This window comes from Solanum dulcamara, chromosome 8 (assembly GCF_947179165.1).
Source record: "Solanum dulcamara chromosome 8, daSolDulc1.2, whole genome shotgun sequence".
Lineage (NCBI taxonomy): Eukaryota > Viridiplantae > Streptophyta > Magnoliopsida > Solanales > Solanaceae > Solanum > Solanum dulcamara.
This window is the reverse complement of record NC_077244.1, coordinates 79,072,561-79,092,572: the sequence shown is the minus strand read 5'-3', so window position 1 is coordinate 79,092,572 and position 20,012 is coordinate 79,072,561. Positions and strand designations below refer to the sequence as shown.

Here is a 20,012-nt window from a genome sequence, read left to right as displayed (position 1 = left end):
AGACAAACGCTAGAAACGAACTTCTCATTCACATATATGGCCATAAACCTTATCAAAAAGAGTTGATTAATAGGACATATTCAACCAATACACAAAACCCATATTAAAAAACTGACTTCCTACTCGACCACTAATTTAGCATCAAATTTAGAACTCTTGAGATTGAGATCCAGGATCTACTTTCCCCTTGCCGTTCTTCTTGGGCAGCAAATTTGAGTGAATATTGGGCAGAACTCCACCGTTAGCAATGGTCACCGACCCCAACAGCTTGCTAAGTTCCTCATCATTCCTCACAGCTAGTTGTATATGCCTAGGAATAATCCTGTTCTTCTTGTTATCTCTAGCAGCATTCCCAGCAAGCTCTAGCACCTGTAAAATTTCCAAAACCTAAAGCACATCAGCCAAACACAAAAAGTGTACTAATTAAGCTAGAATCGAAAGAAAAAACAGACCTCGGCAGCAAGATATTCTAGAACTGCAGAGAGATAGATAGGTGAACCAGAGCCAAGACGCTGAGCATAACGCCCCTTTTTCAGATACCTAGCAATACGGCCAACAGGGAATTGGAGACCTGCTTTCTGAGATCTGGAAACAGATTTTTTAAAACCTTTGGCCTTTCCTCGACCTCCGGTGGATTTTGCTTCTGCTGTACAACTCATTTTTGATCAGAGCTTTTTCGAAAACGAGATTGATAACTGATTTCCCGCAGTGATGATATTGATAAAAAAAATTGGTTTATATAGAAAAGAGTGAGTCCATTTTGGCTTCACGCGGATCGCCAACATGGACAGCCACGTGTTGTTATTCTATTGGCTATTCAGTTTCAGTGGGATCGCCAACCGGTTTAGTTTTGCCGCTTTACTTTTTTCTTGATTGCCGCCGAATTATCATTGCTTTAAAATTTGAATTTTGGGCTTAGAGCCTGTTTAGATAAAAAAAAAAAAAAAATTGCTTTTAAGCTGAAAACTGTTTATTATAAATTAAAAGAAAAGTTGGAGTTATCCAACTTATTTTATTTAAATTTATAAGCTGTTTTAGATAAATTAAATCAAACAAACTCAATTATTTTTTGAGATTTATTTTAAGCACAAAATAACTTTAAATTAATCAATTATACACCCAAAAAAAATGAAAATAATTTATAAACAACTTATAAACTAATTCAAATGAACTCTTACATTTAATGAATCAACACTATCTTTTCACGACAGTACAAGTCGATTAATACCAACAAAAAGTTGGACATGCATAGAAATTACAAATTTGTTACTACTTTTTATTACAAGAAAGTTTTATGACCCATACCAACACATGCAATTGGGCCGCATAGTCACCTAAGCCATTCCCATCCCAAGTGGTGCCCCAATTCAGCCTGGTCGGTCGAGAAGAGATTGGCAAAATCCTTAATAAGGTCATGAGTATAGGAAAGCCCAATGTGAAAATTAGCATGGATGCCAAGTTTTTTGTACTGCATTTTTACAGAAATACACAACATATAAAATTATATTTTTTAAAAATTCCTACCATTTTATAATATTTTAATAATCTCTTATTTTATATTTCTCTCTCCAACCTCTTGATACTTGACCCTTCATATTCCTCTAAAATAGCTGACATGCTAAATTTACTTCTAAACTAAAGGCTATATTTCCACGTCTATTTTACAACTTCCTTTTCAAATTTTATTTATTATTATCGAAATCTAATAAAATTGAAGAAAATCGTCATTTTCATCTTTGTTCCTCTTTTTTTCAATTTCTTTGATTGTTGTTGAAGTTCTTCATCTTCTTCGTTGATTTCGGTGCGAATATGGACTCTAATCTATCATGTAGTGTCGGTCTTACACAAATAGGTGATCTTTCTCAAGTCGCTGATGAATGCGAAGTTGTTCATGAAATTAGTGTTCTTCTTCAGTCGAAAAATCTCGTGCAAACAGAGGAAATTTCTCAAAATGAAGAACTTCCTCAAGTTGAAGAAGTTCATCAAGTTCTCCCTTAGAGGTGTGATTTCGATTCGGCTAAGGTAGGATTTCGTGAAAATAGATCTAAAATAATTCATGATCCATTATTAGCATTGAAACATCAACAACAGAAATAGAAGAAACCTGATACAAATAATCGAATTTGATTCAAGGAAATTTAAAATCTGAGATGTTTAAAACTTGATACAATTAAACTTGATTCAAAAAAATAAAAACTTCATACATAGAATCAAACTTGACACAAAGGAATATAGAAAAAAATTGATATAAAGAATCAAATTTGATACAAGAAAATTTGAAGTATATAGTTGTACTTGATACAAGGAAGTTTGAGATGTTTGAAACATGATACAATTAAATTTGATTTTAAAAAAATTGATATAAAGAATCAAATTTGATACAAGAAGAATAGAAGTATATATATAACTTGATACAAGGAAAACTGAGAGTTTGAAACTTGATACAATTAAACTTGATTCAAAAAAAAAACTTCATAAAAAGAATCAAACTTGAGACACAGGAAAATAGAAGTATATAGTTGAACTTGATTCAAGGAAATTTGAGATGTTTGAAATTTGGTACAATTAAATTTTTTTATTCCAAAAAAAAAAATGATATAAAGAATCAAATTTGATATACGGAGAATATAAGTATTTTAGTTTAAATTGATACAAGGAAAACTTTTTGATTTTTTCTTCACGAATGTTTATGGGAATGAAATTCAGATTTTGAATCTGGTTTTGAAAAGAATCTGTTACATTGTCATGGAGAGAGTTTGAATGACAATTAATTTGCATGATTTTGGGGATTGAATAATTGATTTTCATTTATTTTTTTTAAACTCAAGTGACAGTTTTTCTTATGTATCAAATTGTGCCTGCCTATATATCCCAAATGGACACTTTTTAAGAATTTTTTGTAAAATTGAAAACGATAGGAGTAAATGAAAATTTGCTCCTTACCGTATGAGATTCCTAAAAATTAATATTTGACCATCATTTAAGATGAAAAATAAAAGTTACGTTAAAATATAAAAAGACTTGAGCATAGGATGCTGGACAAGTGGAACTTCAGCAATCGAAAATTTGTGCGGTTTAAATATCCGGAAAGATTGACGATTGAAGCTTTTATCAATTCAAACTTGTGAAAAAAATCAATTCCCAACCAGTACTTGCAATATATATGGCCAAATGGATCTAATACTAAACTTTTAAACTACAACCCATTAGACAAGATTTTTTTTCGGAAAATTTTATACAAATTTAATTTCCGTGTTAAGAAGCGACTATGACGATTCTAAATGAAAAAAAATATGTGTATATATTGATTAGGTTCGTGTCGTGAAGTATATTGTTTGGATATGCTTTTACAAGATGCATGCTCTGTTTTGATTTCTCATATGACACTCAATTAATAATAGTCATTAATTTCGAAAGTATTATTTTTGTAGGATAGAAATTAAAATCAAGAAGTGTAATTTTATGTTTATGAATTTTTATAGCAATCTTAAATTATTATTTTTTTGTTTCAATTGTTTTGTCTTATTTTGAATGGCGCAAAGTTTAGAAAGTAAAGAAAAAAAAATTGAATCTCGTAGTTTTAAATTAAAGATGTATCAAGTATATCAAAATATCATTCAATTTTATGGTATAAAACATGTCACATGAAAAAACTAGAATTAAAGAATTCTGAAAAAAAAAAAATTTTTTTTTACAACGGACCAGAAAAAAAAAAGAGCAGAACAAATAAATAAGAAGAAAGAGGCTTTACAATAATAAAAGGTACATAATGAAATATTTGTAGAAATAATACAGAATAGACGAGAAATATAAATTAGTAGCCTGTTTGGATTGACTTAGTTCATCCAAATAAACCCAATTATTTATTGGGGCTTATTTTAAATACAAAATGACTTTAAATTGATCAGTCAAACATTAAAAAAAAAACAGCTTATAAGTAGATTATAAATCAATTCAAACGACCTCTCTCATTCGTGGCACACGTTGATTCGAACAAAGTACTTCTTTACTCTTTCTTATTCTTAGGAGACATTCTATTTGGGTGTCCATCCGACTGCTCTGAGTCTTGGGAGAGTGCGGGTGCTTCGAGCTCTTGAAGTCATGCTTCAAACTCGCTAGTAGAGATTGAGATGCACACTTATTGTTCACCTACGTACACTGACAATAATAATACAAACAAACAAGCTGGTATTCGTTCACTTAACCAAAAGAACAAGTTGTGTTAAATAAATACAATAACGGTTGTTTCTTGCTTCAAGACAACAGTATTAAAATTCCAACATTTCCTATTATTGTCTTACAAATTTCATCTCCACATTTGAAACATCACTAACGTTATCCAATTATATTTCTTCCCTAACGTTGCTTCTGTCGCAGTATCTCTTCCATAAAAAGCAAGAGAACGTTTTCGTTTTTTTTTTACTTCTCAAATTTTGATTTGATAGTAACTATTAAGGAAATAATGATGTGTATAATGAATTTATCATTTTACTTCTATTAATTGATAGAGTTTTAAACATATTTATTAACTACATTTTTCAAAGATATTAATTCAATGTTAATAAATTGAGGGTATAATAAGAAGAAAAAAATTACCCTTTCTTGATTTGTCAAAATTGACAAGTAAAAAGGAAAATTAAATTATAAAATATTTGACAAATAAATAGAAACGGAGTGAGTATCATTTATCTCATTTCTATGTCTTCAGCTTTATGATTAACACTGTAAGAAACACGTGAAATAAGCTAAAGAGAGTTTTTCGGTAATTTCTAACTAATTAAATTTTCTTATAACCTATAACTAAATAAAATTAGTATAAGATTTTTCTATTTAGCTACGAAATTTTATTCGTCTTTTTTTAAAAAAAAAGTAGTGTAAGTTTGAGTACCCTACAATTGTTTAATTTGTACATAAAAGTCAGTAGAATCGGACATATTACTAGCTTAATTGTCCAAAATCACAAGAAAACCCCAGAAACCAAAAGGCAAAAAAGCTAAACTAAAAGAAAAAAGGTTGGAGGGAGAGATGTTAAAGACTTTTGAACTTACTTTGATTAATTATTTTTTGCTTCAACAAAACAAATTTATTAAACAAAGTAGTTGATATAGAATTTGATTTATTATTTTTACTTCAACAACACAAATTAATTAAACAAAGTAGTTGAGATAGAATGACAATAAAGTCGCAGTTTACTCAATTAAATCTAGAAATACTTATATTAAATTTAATTAATTTATATCAAAAGAGCCAACTATACATGATCATCTAGAATTTTGATGGTACGGACTTCGTTTTTAATTAAGAATTTCAGATTGTATCGATCTTAGTATAAAGTCATGTTTTATTAAAAAATTATTTTATCCTTAATTTAAAATTTTAAAATATAAAATCGAACATAAAATATGAGTTCAGACCTTGTTTAGAAAAAAACTATTTTATGGATGAACCGACAATACGAATAAAACAATGAAAGTGAAAGATGAAAAGCAATAGGGAAAGAAAAGACCAACTGGTAATTGCGTATTGGCTCTTGGTGTAGAAAGTGACGTTTACCACTACTATATGTATAATTTAGTTTATCGAACTTTATATTATTGGAATATTACTAAGACACAAGTATAAGAAAACAAAAGAAACGAGAATTTGTTTTCCACTTTGACCAAAACGGCACAACAAGCCAAACGCTGTTTTAGTTGTGACAGAGAGCACAAAAGTCCAATTTTTCAAACTGTGGGGCCGTCATCAACCTTTATAAAATTACAATACAAATTGCAATACATCATAATAAGGAAAGGCTAAAATATTTCTATAACTAGAAAACTGCAACGTGTGAGACATGGTTCAGTAAGCGACAAGGAGAGAAAGTTATAAGTTTCATATTAAGCAAGTGGCTGACTTGATATTTTTCTTTTCCTGTGAACTTTATACTCGCCTATTCAACTCCTAACAAAATATCCAGAAAATTACTCACTCTATAACCACCATCAATTATGATTGAATTTTATATACATTATATAATTTCAATATAATGTTTGGTATCATTAATTTGAAACAAGTTAGTTAATACTAAACAGCAAGGTCCCAAAGGGCACTACTTTTTGTTTGGTTAGAATTAGCAAGGAAACATGTTATTGGTTAGCTGAAAAAGTATTTTCAAAGAATTGGTCTCTCTAATCAAATCGAATCGTCATACACGTGTCGATATCGGGCAGCTTCTATCTAAATGGTCCTCCTCCAAAATAACTGGCACGTTTCGGTAGATGAAAGGAGTCCCTAGATGAAGGAATACGGCAACAAATTCCAAATCCATGGCGTCACGCACACGTGTCATACTTCAATGTCGTTTGATTGAGATAGTTAGGGTAGTTTGGTCAATCGAGGAGACTGATTCCACCACGTGCCATGGTGACGGCCGCACGCAAGGAAAGCTAGAATATGTGTAAATTAGTGGTGAGTAGTGAATTGTACTTGTAGTGTAGGGCTTATGAATAAAGAAAAAAGTATTTGAATTGATGTTGTACTAGTATAGTATATTACATGTATGGAGAAGTATGCATGTATTTGTGAGAAAGTATATGAAATCATGAAGAAATGAGCCGAAGTGTGTGTATATTGAGATTGGACCCCCCCCCCCCCGCCCCTGCTTTGTCGTCGTCTCTTCTTCTCTTTGCTTTTTCCTCCATGTCCGGCCCCATCTCTTGTTAACTATCTTTATCTCTTTTTTAATTTCATTTTCTCTCCCCTCTCTAAACATTGATTCATTCTTCCACACTACCCAATATATATATATATAATATATGGCAGGTGGTAATGAAGTTAACGCTGCTCAATCTAAGGTACTTTTTTTCTCGTCAATTTCTTATGTTCCGCCACTTCTTCTATCTCGTGCACTCTTCTTGTCTATTTTGTTACTTATTCTAATCCAACCAGCATTTCATGTTTGATTCTTTATAACATTTTTAGACAAACTAAAATTAAACCCAAACTCTTTTTCCGGGTAAAACTATGAATCTTTTAACGTTGATTTCTCAATATGAGCTTTTCTCATGGATGTGCTGTTTCAATTTTATCTTTTTTTGGCGTATTTGTACCTATTTATCTCCCCTTACAAAATTATTTTTTGTTCTTACCTTATTGAGGTTTCAAGGTTGATTTTCGTTCAACGTTTGCCCTGACTTTATTAGAATTTCATTTCTTTTAGTATGATAGCATCCACGATAGTTCTAGGGTCTTTGATAATTTTTTGCAAGGAGAAAATGTGTGTGAGACACAATTATTACGTTAATATTTTTTCTTAATATTTTGTACATTTTTTGGTATATTTCTCATTTGTTTTCCTAATAAATGGTCATTTAAAATTTGGTTTGCTATTTTAGCATAACACTTCATTATTTCGATTTTCTAGCTATGTAAAAAGAAATATTTTTTCAGATGTTTTTTTTTTGTTTTGTAATAACTATTTGTGGATTGCAAAAGGTACATTTGTTAAGAGTCCCCCAATCGGATAATATATGGACTTGGACAATCATTTCCATTTCTTTCACACATTTTGCTTTGATCAATCTACTTCTAGTACAGAGATATTGGTGATGGCTTGTTTTGTCCATAACTTAGAGTTTGTGTCCTTTTGCAGAGGCTGGTTCCACTTAATACATGGATCCTCATCTCCAATTTCAAACTGGCTTACAACATGCTTCGTCGGCCTGATGGCACATTCAATCGCGATTTGGCTGAGTTCTTGGAGCGGAAGGTCCCTGCAAACTCCTTCCCAGTTGATGGTGTTTACTTTTTTGATGTAGTTGATAGGTCAACAAGCTTGCTTATATAGACCTGCTCCAGACAATGAGGATGAATGGGGTAAAGTAGAGCTTGATCAAAACCCTTTGAGCACCACAGAAATTGTTCCTGTTATTTTGTTCTTTCATGGTGGAAGTTTTACTCATTCCCCAGCTAATAGTGCTATTTACGATACATTCTGTCGTCGCCTTGTTAGCATTTGTAAGGCTGTTGTTGTTTCTGTCAACTATAGACGGTCACCTGAACATCAATACCCCTGTGCTTAAATGGATAAAATCAAGGCCCTGGCTTACTAGTGGGGAGGATGGAAAAGTTCATGTCTACTTAGCTGGTGATAGTTGTGGTGGTAACATTGCTCACCATGTTGGTGTGAGGGCTGCTGAAGCACGAGTCGAAGTATCAGGTAATATTCTTCTTCATCCAATGTTTGGTGGGGAAAAGAGGACTGAATCAGAGAAAAGATTGGATGGGAAATTTTTCGTTACAATTCAAGATAGGGATTGGTACTGGAGGGCATATTTACCACAAGGGGAAGATAGAGACCATCCAGCATGTAATATATTTGGGCCTAGAGGTACAAGCCTTGAAGGACTTAAATTTCCAAAGAGCCTAATTGTGGTGGCTGGTTTGAATCTTGTTCAAGATTGGCAATTGGCTTATGTTAAAGGTCTGCAAGAATCAGGGCATTAGGTCAATCTCCTTTATCTAAAACTAGCAACAATTGGTTTCTATTTCTTGCCTAATAACGACCATTTTCGCTGCCTAATGAAGAAGATAACCAGTTTCATCCATCCTCACTCTTCATAGACTCATTTAACTTCAATCACAGGCAGCTAGTTATACATACCATTCCACTCACGTTTTCTTTTTAGTACTAGTATATACTATTAGACGATTTACGTAGATACTGTGTGTTAACATGACTGCCTTCACGTCTTCTGGAGGCCTGTTGGGTTGTTATTCTCCATCTGAGGATCAGTTCTTGTTGTAAAAGCCACAAAGGCAGCCAAATCGAATTTTGACTTATTAGCAATTTCAAGAAGCATCTTGTTTTTGAGCTTACTTTGGGTATTTCTATAGATGGGGTTGCTAGTGGTATTTGTAAGGCAGTAGTTTTCTTGGTTTTTGTTGTTTTCCAGCATGGATCTGATTGGCCACTCGAAATAATTTCATGCTGTGGCAACTTACTTTTGTTATACTTGTGCTCTAGAGATGTAATATAGAGTTTAGTCGTCTTCTCTCTGTTACTCATAATTTGATCCTTCAGCACCAAAATAATGAATATAAGACTAGTCTTTTACATAAATTTTTATCACTTAATTATGTTTAAGAGATTCATTTAATTTATATGGGACTTTTCAGATTTTGAAATTCAAATAATTTTTTTTTATTATAATTTTTTTATATATCTTTTAAATATTTTGAATTGTTAATTATAATAATTATTATGTAATTTTAAAAATATATAAATTTTATTTGAAAAAATAATTAAAAATTTCATGCTGAAATTCACAAAACACTCTTGAAATTCGACTGTACTACATAACTTTGAAACACATGGAGTAATTAACATTTAGCGCGTGTAAGTATTTTGCTCCTTTTTTATGGGAGAAGGGGAAGAAAAGAAAAAAGAAAAAAAAAAAGGAGACTTCCTTTTTGTATGCCAGCATAAAATTGGGGTGGACCACAAAGGGAATGCGTCCGCTTTGGGGTCAACAGGCCAATGAGATTGTGACAAACTCAAATCCCTTCCATCTAAAATAACAAAACCCTACTTTGTAGTATTATATTTTATGCTCAAACAAAAAAAGGTGATTGGAGGAGTAAGAAATTGAGATCATATGTGTCTTAATTACTGGTAAATGGGAAGCCTTGATGCAATTGGGAGATCACGAATTCAAATTTTAGAAACGCACGCCTAAAAAAAAATAGTATAGTAAAATTGTATACATAAGACTCAATTGTATATAAGCTCCAAATTAAATTTCCCCTGATTATGTATATCCCTTTTTGGGATATCTATATATTTAATAAATGATGCTCGTTTTATTCACTTGCAATTTTTTAGATCATAGAATAAAATTTGAGCTACATAGAATCAAATTAACATTAGACCCCAAATAAAGAGTAATTTGTGCAGAAATCTAAATGGTTAAATCAGCCCAAAGGGAGGATCTGAGTTGAGCATTCATCTATGTAAAGCCCAATGTCCACATTCCGACCTGTTTGGGAACATGTTTATTCCTAGAGTAGAAACCTGTAAGTTGGGCTCATTGCCCATAATATATCTGGGATTTGTATGTAAGTATTACTAAAATTCTAATTCCAAAGCTCACTCATTTAATCCAATGTGTGTTCCTTACTTGAAGCATTTATGGCTTTGCGTGACTCTCATTAATTCCCTCCTTCTCGACTCTATCGTGTAATATTAATGATGCGTTGAGCCCCCAAATATATACACACCACAGTTATTGTTACTTGCTGTACAACAATCCAATAAATACATGATATCACTAATAAACATATATAGTTAACTAGTCACATTCTCATCTTAATTTATGACTATTAATATTGTTTGGTTAAACGTACAATATTCATGGCTCCTGCATGGGAATGAAGCAGCAGCATCTGCCCCAATTTTATGACAAAAAATCAGGCATATGTATTCTCACATTTGAGTTAATAGTACTTTTTATATATATATATATATAGTAATCAAACAATGCACCATGTGAACGGTCTTAGGTAAACAATTACTAGCTCCCTCCATCCCATATTAGTTGTCCACATTATCAAAAATAGTTATCCCAAATTACTTGTCAATTCACAAAAATCAAGATATAATTGATTACATCTTACCCTTACAATTAATTAAATTTTTTTCAAAGTGTAAAGTTCCAAAAAAGTTTTCTAAGGATTAAATTAGTAAAACTATCCTTCTTATTGATGATTTTTTAAATAACATGTAAAAAGAGAGAGTGTAAGCAAATAGTGTGGAATGGAATATCTGGGAAATTCCAGAATGGACTGAAAATGAATTGAGTACGTTGGCCTACCTTCATTCTATAGGAAATGTGGTCAATTTTACCACCCTATATTCAAATATTTTACTCTTCCTTTTCACTGTATTTGACCTAGTTTAAATGGGCACGAAATTTAATGTTCTTATAGTATTAGTATGATTATAAAGAATCTCATTAAGAAAATATATAAATGGAGGGAACTATAACAAGAATAATAATGTCAAACAAAGTCGAAACGGAATGAGTAATAAATTTGAAAACTAAAACCAAGTAACATATATAAAGACAGATGAGTTTTTCTTAAAATACCATAAAAGAGAACATGTTTACTGATGTAGTTAAAGTCGTACCACCTGTTAGAAAAATAAATTTCAGGAACGGGAAGATAAATCAATTTTAATATATAGGATAATGTCTATCCCCCACTTTATTGCTAAACCTTTACAATTTTTTAAATCTTCAAGTTTCAGCAATGAAGTCAATTTTTTTCAGAAAAAATAGAGTTTTTGATTTGTAGAGAGGAAGAAAAATAAATGAGAGAGAATTGTGAGTGTGTTAGTAGTACTCTAAACAATGAAAACTTTACTAGTCATTTAAAAAATGAGAAATCTTGTCATGGCAAATACTAACTGATTAATGTAACATCATGAAAACGGGAAGAAGAGGAAATAATGGAGATGCCTCTCAATCCAATTATGTAGAGTTTGTTGAGTATCCAAACAACCCCCCTACCTACTCTCTCTGTCTCTGTCTCTCTTGTTCTAAACAGGAAAAAGGTGGCAAACATCAACACACGACATACATCGATTCCACCAAACACTTGACATCTTGAACGTTAGAAACAGTATCATAACATCATCACAGCTCAATGCACCAAAGCTTAGAACTAAAAAGGAGAGAAATAATTTCTTTGAACTTGAGATCCGTAAATTCCAAATAATTGATTAGGCAACACCAACACGTACCCTAATTTACAAAAAGAAATGCCAAAATTGTTAGTCACTCTTTTGGCTTAATAACATAAAAATAATAGGATCCAACTACACCCTTCCCTTTTACTCTCCTAAGTTTCTCTCCTTTATGCACATTTGCTCTTTTTTTATTAGTTTAAGCCCAGTCCATAATAATTTCACCACAAACAGAACAAAACAAACTTAATTGAATGAAAGAATCTAAAAAAATTAAGCCATAATTTATCCAGTAATATTGTTTGTTTTTTCACTCTTTTTCCCCTTCCACTCCACACACTGGTTTGTAGGCCTACTCTTCTGCCTCCCGGCTTTCAACGGACAAGCGGTCTGAACCGGCGGAATCATGCAATTATATTGCAAACACAATGAACTGCTCACCGGAATTTCCACCGTAGGATTAATCTCAATCCCCGTCAGAAAATTATGCTGTAAATACAAAACCTGTATTCCGGCCGATAACAACCGGTCCACCAAGACCGACGGCACCTGACCCGTGAACCGGTTATTGTTCAGATACAAATTCTCCACATTAGACAATAATGGAGATATCTCCCCGAAAAACCTGTTAAAGCTGATGTCCACCGTCGGAATTGTCACCTGTGAAATGGGTAAAACCGGACCCGAAAATAGATTCCTCTGTAGCTGAAGATTTGTGAGTGGAAAAGTAAATAAGATTCCAGGAATGCAGCCGGTGAACCGGTTCAAGCTAAGATCCAGGTAGTTTAACTGGTTCAGCCGAGTCAACAGATAATCCACTGGACCGGTTAACTGGTTCCACGACAATGACAAGTATTGAAGCGATGAAGGTAGTGAATTAGGCAAAAGGGTACCTGAAAGTGAGTTGTGTTTAAGGTCTAAACGGGTCAATCTTTGGGATACGAATGGTGGGATCGAACCGGACAAATGGTTGTGACAGAGTATAATGTTGGACAATGCTGGAAGAGCTCCAATAGCCCAAGGGATACTCCCGCTCAGCTGATTAAAACTAAGATCAAGAGTTTGTAGCTCCCGGAGCAGGCCTAATGACGCCGGAATATCACCGGAGAGAAAGTTCCGGCTAACTCCTAGAAATCTCAGGTTCTTCAACTGAGAAAAACTTTCCGGCAATGCACCGGTTATCCGACCCGGAACCACCGTGAACTCAGCAAGAGCAGAGAGTTTCCCAATAGAAGGATCCAAATTTCCGGTTAAACCCGGTGATCCAGCTCTGGGATCACCGAGATTCAAGGCGATCACTTTATCTCCATCGCAGTAAACTCCGGCGAAGTTACACGGCTCAGAAGTGAAATCCCAAGAGGCAAAATAGTTGGAACCCGGCAAATCATCTAAGCCTTTTCGAATCGCTTGTAAAGCTAAGAAATCAATTGGGTCTAAGATCCCATGTACAAAGAAACTATTCTGCAGAAGAAGAAAAAACAGGGGAGTCAGAAATACAAAGAATGGTATCATAATTACCGTATAGCTGAAGAGAAGAATGATACAAAAGGCTTATATAAGGTAAAAATTAAATCTTTTTCAGTTTTCTTTTCCGCGAGAAGCAACAGGTTGTCGTGGTCAAATGGGGGGTCTGTGAAAGCTTTAATGGAAACCAACAGCAAAGGCCAAAAAAGTAAAAAAAAAAAAAGTAGCTTCACAGGAAAGCAAAAGCTTTTTTGGTTATGGCTGAATCTTCTTCAACAAAATTGATATAAGAAATTAGTGGCTTGAGGAGAGAAGAAGAAGATGAATGAATTGAGTAGCAGATAGTTCTACAGTCACTTTCTTCTCTTTTACAAGACAGTAGGTACAGAGTTATTGTTTTTTCCTTATTTTTTGGTTGTACTTAATGTTGTGTTTTATTTGTTTATCGGGAAGAGGTTCTTAAGGCCAAACGGTTGTACGAGCCTACCTGGATATTACGAGCCTGAGCTTTGGAGTGACAGATCAGCAGGTTCGGGGGCAGCTGATTCAGACGAGCTCCACGTGACCTTTGGGTTTGCACAATCATCAAACTATATTTTGTAACTCTCTTTTATGTTTTTTTTTTATTTTGTGTGTTTGTAATATAGCTTTCTATAATACTAATATATGTCTTTGGACAATAATTGTGTTAAAGTAAAATAAAAATATTTGAAATTTCTATGGGGGGAAATCGGATCAGCTAGGAAAAGGAACAAATCGATCATAATAACTAAAACGTGGTGAAATCCACACCGAAGAAATACTTGTTATGATCAAGAGAAATAACCTTTCATATGTCATGAGGTGATTCGATGCCTGTTTGTCACACGATTGAACATTTTGTAGGGGCTTCAATCGAGAGAAGATTGTCTTATACACAGAAACGTCAATCATGACTATTATAAGTTCAACAATCAATCTTGAGTTGTACGTCCATTTGTTGAACAATCAATTTTAACAGAGGTATTAGAACATTTGCACGTGCAACAATACAATCTCTTCAGACGGATGTCGTTTCACATTAAAGTGACGATTTACTTTTTGTGCCCTATAAAAGGAGGCTCTTCAAAGATCCAACTTATCCTCTCACCCTTCCGATCTAGAAGATTATACTTCCGTATTAATCTACCATCCTAATATTTTAGCCTAAATAAATGAACTTGTTCGATTTTAACTCATTTACCTATAACCACTTTGAACAAAGTTTACTATTAATTAAAATGTTTATTTTTTCAATAAACAAAATTAAAATTTAAATAAATTTGTGGACTATGCAGAATGGCTACCATTCCGGTAGTTTCTCATATATAAACTCTATCTTTGTGTAATGTTTAGCAAAATGTTACTCTCTCGGTCCATCTTTAATTACTTATCTATTATTTTAAAAATAAAAATATGTATCCAACAATACTTATTTAATTTATAAAATAAAAAAAATAATTATATTTAGTTCTTAATTTATCTTTATCATTAAAATATAGTCATTTTTTCTATTACATTTTTCAAGATATTATATTTATTATATTAAAATAGTGATATGATAAAATTATCCTTTTATTTATAATTTCTTAATACGTGTGCAAAGTCAATAATGGACAAATATTATACATATATATACTCAACTTTGGGCATCATTTGTTTCATTAATTGCATTGATTTTACGTATTTGTTCAACTTAAGGTTACTTGATTTACATTAAATTTAATTAATTTTTTCATAACTCCATAACCTCCTTTTTCTTTTTCGTTATTTATTACTGGATTCCATTCTTCCAAACATAAGAGGATAATGAGAAGGTCATTTCACATTTAATAATTAATATCCTCGAAGTAAATGTTTTGTTGCGCTCTCATTGTTATACTTAGAACTGAAAAAGAGAAAAAGAGAGAAATTTATTTTCCCAGTAGTAGTGGACACAAAAGTAAAGGGTCTATAGTTGGGATGCTTACCCAAATTAAGTTAAAGTAAATGAAACTAATATTCTATGTCTTCATTTCTCCCCCATAACTTAGAAGCCTAAATTTCCATCAAATCAATAGATATATAATATGTGTTTTGTCCACAAAATGATCAAGAGATACTCGATACATTTTTATATTTATTTAGGAGTATTGCTACTAATTCCTTATATGTTATCCGATCCTAACATCATGTATGTAGTGTTATTCGAAAATTTCTTGGACATTCATACTTTGTTATGTAATTTTTCAATTACTACATAGTTTTTATAATAATATGCTTGTGTGGATATATATAGCTAATGAGAAAGTGTATGGCACAACAAAGCTTTTCGATTATGCATGTGATATAATTTTAATAGTTTTTATAATAATATGCTTGTGTGGATATATATCGCTAATGAGAAAGTATATGGCACAACAAAGCTTTTTGATTATGCATATGATATGATTTTGAGTTTATAGGTTCTGAATTTAGAAAAATATAATTCATGAATTTTAGATTAAATTACATGTACATATTAAGTAAAATTTTAATAAGATTTGAACAAAAATTCTAGATTGTTGTTATTTCTTGGTAGAAACAAACATGCAATAAGTATGGCAGTTACATCAACAACACGGAGGAACTGTGGGAAGAAAAGCAAAAGACAGTTGACTGACGGTGACGGTGACGGTGACGGTGACGGTGAATCAACTTCTTCCTATTGTCTTTGTTATGTATGGACTTCTCTCTTTTGGGGCCCAAACGGAAATGGGCCCTACGGCCTTCTTGCTGAGTACTTCCACGTCGGATCGCGCTCTTTCGTAATTATCCACATAAGCAGAATAAATGTTCGACTTTTTGAGATTAGCGATTAATTAGTATATGATCTTTTATTTATTTGTTTTGCAATTTATGACTTTTCTAGATTTTGATGTAAAGCCCTAAAAGTTCAATGAGAAAATATTAGATAACGATCTAAAATATTATAGGTGACAGTCTAATGCTTTTCAAAGGCTATATTTATATAATTTTAAAAAAATCAAAATAATAATCTGAAAGAGAAATATTTAAATAAATTCACTCAAACATAAAATTGAATATCACTTTGTACTATGTTAGATATTATTTCTCTTTTGATATAAACTATATTAATATTAGTTTGTCTTGTGATTTCAATATTATTTTGTGCTGAATAAAGTGAATTGTCAAAAAATTCATAAATCAATTTAGGTAACATAAATAAGTAGATTGAAAAGTCATATTTTAATAATTAACAAATATGGATCTACGTAGTGTCAACGTTATGGATTCGTCCTTACTAAATAACTTTTTCAAAATTTGTGTATTCAATAGTTTGCTAAATTAATATAAGTAATAGATTTTAAATCAACTAAAATATGATAAAATTTTAAATTCTAAATTCACCTGACGGTTAACCAATAGTAATGGTGATAGGGAGAGAGTCACATCAAAAAGATTATAAAGTGGCTAATAATGAGTTAATTATTTGGTACAAGCACATACTGAGTAATCATATTTGCTTTTCACTAAGATACGAGTCTTCACTCTTCATAATAGTGATGACTTGAAGTTGTTATGATATTATTGGTTTCCATTCCCCACCATTTGCTTTTTAGTTGTTTCAATGTTTAAAGTCAAAGCAAAGTAGTAGTTACAAAATGGTTCTTTTTTGTATCAGAAAAAGAGCAAACACGTCTTTGTTCCAATATTCTTAAATCAAACATTCTTCCATATATATAAAAAAGAGAGTATAAAGGTCTCTAACAAATGGTTGCTGGTACATATAATTAAATGATGAATATGCCCCAATTTGCAACTATATCATTGACTAATAATAATTTGATGTTCAATTATACAATTATTGGGCTATCAGATATATGCTTTTACAAAAGCCGAAAGATTTGTAGAGAAAAAGAAAGGACACTACTCACGAATATATGTAGAGAAATCAATATAATAGTTAGAAAAAAGAATAGCACAATTCCTTTCGTCTTCCATTTTTCTTCAACCCAAAACACCCATTAGAATATATTGCTTATGCTTTACCATTAAAAAAAAACAATACGCGCAACACATTACTGCATTTCCTTTTGCTCCCAAAAGGATTATTACCTTTACCAAATTTATTTTCTTTGATCAACCCTCTTATTTTTAGTTGTACCGTAAAGAGAGTGTATTTCACAGAATTTTGTCCTCATCAAACAACATTGTCACGATCCAATCCCGTAGACCATGACTGGGGTCCGACCTGGACCCCCGTATACATATCTATCAGTTGTAGCCAAGTCGAACTAGGAACAATGTGATACTATACATAAGAACTCCACTGGATCATAACGTTCCCATATACATATAGCCTCTTTCATTTGTCTCCTGAGGAGTTACCATTAATCAAATCATGAAAGGGCACGCAAACCGATAAGGCTGCCATACCATATTAATATTCACAGCACATCATATAGATATAGCTGAACAAAACTTACATATAACCCATATACACATGTCTACAGACCTCTAAGAGTGTTAACGGTATCATATGGCGGGACAGGGCCCCCGCCGTATCCCTGAATAAACGAGTATATACATTAGAAGATTAGTACTAAAAGCTAGGCTCCGGCACAATGGAGCACTTTCAAAATAGCTGAGTGGAAATTCTAAGCTGACGGATCCCCGAAATAAACATCTGTACCTGCGGGCATAAAACGCAGCCCCCCGAAGACAGGAGGTCAGTACGATACATGTACTGAGTATATAAAGCATAACATAGCATAGATGAGACTATAGCTGAAGTAGGGATGCAGGAGACAAGTAGAACAATTAACAAATCACTGTACCTGCATCTTATGAAATGAAGTCATGTATATCATCTTCACACAACATACCTGGCCCGTTGTGGGACTCGGTTTTACAAAATATTTCATGATATCATCATATGCATATATATATATATATATATATATATACCGTACCCGACCCTTTAGTGAGGGACTTGGTGAAGATATAGTGTACACTTATACTGTATCCGGCCCGTCATGGAACTCGGTGCCATCATCATATCATCATGTCATCATATCATATCATCATATATATCATACCGTACCCGACCCTCTAGTGAGGGACTCGGTGCTATCATCATATCATCGTATACATATATCATACCTGGCTCGAGACTCGGTGAAGAGGTAGTGAAGCTGTACACGATAACATATCCGGCCCATTATGGGACTTGGTGAATGATGTATTAACAGTATGCACGAGCGGAGTAGTGGGTAACCATATGCAAATTAAACCATCATTTGAGACTCAATAAAATAGTCAAGTGAACCATTACTTGAAGATCAGGATAGTAATCGTCTCAAGTACCTTCTAAATGTCATTAGGGATCGTATCAAATGGAGCCTCATGAATTATAGACATGTATCAAGACAATGCTAAACACCTTATGAAATCAGAGACATTTGTCATCGTAAAGTTCCTAGGAGCAGGATCTTATACATTCAAATACTATTCAACATATAGAAGGCTCGAGGGTAGTAGCTTAACTACTTTAAAAGTCTTAACATTCAGAAATGAATAAAAGCCATGAATCATACTCGAAGCTTATGAATGGAATTACCCCCACAGCTCGTATCATATATACTTATGTCTAAGACATGCCAAGAGAAAAAAAAGATAGCTTTACACATCTTTTATGGGCCAATCGTAACCAAGTTTGCTTCATTACCCGTTGAACTTATTCAACATGCAAGTAATTCTAATATTAATAACCTTCGACTTTCCAGCTCCTAAATCTACATTCAAGTATCCATAGGAATCATTTCCTCGTTCGTCTTTTTCGACTAGTCTATTAGTTAGTTAATAAGTTAACGAAAATCGGACAATATCTCCCTTATAATCGCCCTATCCGAACTTCCAATTAACCTCCGAGTAGTACAGCCGCAACAACAATCACAACAACCAACATCCATATACAATAACACTACTTCAATAATTAACCAATACACGTTCCAAACAGCCCACTCAAAACTACAGCATTAAAATACGGTTTTTCAATCTTTATTTCGTAAAAATGCAATCACACGAAAAGGAGTATAACGTGGCTACAACCAGCAGCACGTGTACTCATCCATAGCCATGTTTTCAGCCCCTCAACATACACGAGTACCTTCAAATACAATACTATAATAACGACAACAACAATCACACTTTAGTCGAACTAGAACGCCTCCAATTTTGTCCGTTTATCACGTCAATAATACCTACGTGATTTTCTTACCTCCGACCCCACTTAATACAAAGTAAACTACTCTGTTACAACATCATCAACTCCAATTTGAAAAGAAGAACCTTACATTGCTGAAAATTAACCTAGAGAGCTGCTCAACGTGGCTGAAAGTTGATGGACTTTTCGTTGGACCTTCTTGCTTTACCAACAAGTAATTTACGTTGTTGAACACCTTCACGTGATCGAAAAATACCTTAAATAATTAATTTATGGATTAAAATCGAAAGCCTTACCTTGTTGCAGCTTGGCCGTAGCTCCCTCTCTTCTTGCCCTCCAAATTTTCTCTAAGTTTCTTAAGTGGGAAGATGAAGAAATGGAACCCTTAGTCATTAACTAGGGTTATATATCTTCCCTTTGATAGTGACACGTGTCATCCCCTAAGGGTGACATGTGTCCAACTCCTAGGCAGCCACCTCATCCATGCAGCCACCCCATGGCTGCCACGTGGCAAGGGTGGGGTCTACCCTAGCAGGTGCGTCACCTACTTGGTCCAAGTAGGTGCATCGCCTCCTTATTCCTCTTTCGTGGGTT

At 33.1% G+C, this 20,012-nt stretch overlaps 2 protein-coding genes and 1 pseudogene across 2 annotated transcripts; 1 reads left to right on the top strand and 2 right to left on the bottom strand.

Annotated features, from left to right (window-relative positions):
• Positions 1 to 10: 10 nt before the first annotated feature.
• LOC129899627 (probable histone H2AXb) lies at positions 11 to 704 on the bottom strand. Its single transcript, XM_055974638.1, has 2 exons — positions 453 to 704; positions 11 to 369 (listed from the first exon to the last, which is right to left on the bottom strand). Exons 1-2 carry the CDS (start codon positions 657 to 659, stop codon positions 148 to 150), a joined length of 429 nt encoding a protein of 142 aa, XP_055830613.1. The 5' UTR covers positions 660 to 704; the 3' UTR covers positions 11 to 147.
• A 5,800-nt stretch (positions 705 to 6,504) lies between these two features.
• Positions 6,505 to 9,032, top strand: LOC129901712 (gibberellin receptor GID1B-like; annotated as a pseudogene).
• A 2,710-nt stretch (positions 9,033 to 11,742) lies between these two features.
• LOC129899396 (LRR receptor-like serine/threonine-protein kinase SIK1) lies at positions 11,743 to 13,628 on the bottom strand. Its single transcript, XM_055974349.1, has one exon. It carries the CDS (start codon positions 13,238 to 13,240, stop codon positions 12,014 to 12,016), a length of 1,227 nt encoding a protein of 408 aa, XP_055830324.1. The 5' UTR covers positions 13,241 to 13,628; the 3' UTR covers positions 11,743 to 12,013.
• Between the last annotated feature and the right edge of the window lie 6,384 nt (positions 13,629 to 20,012).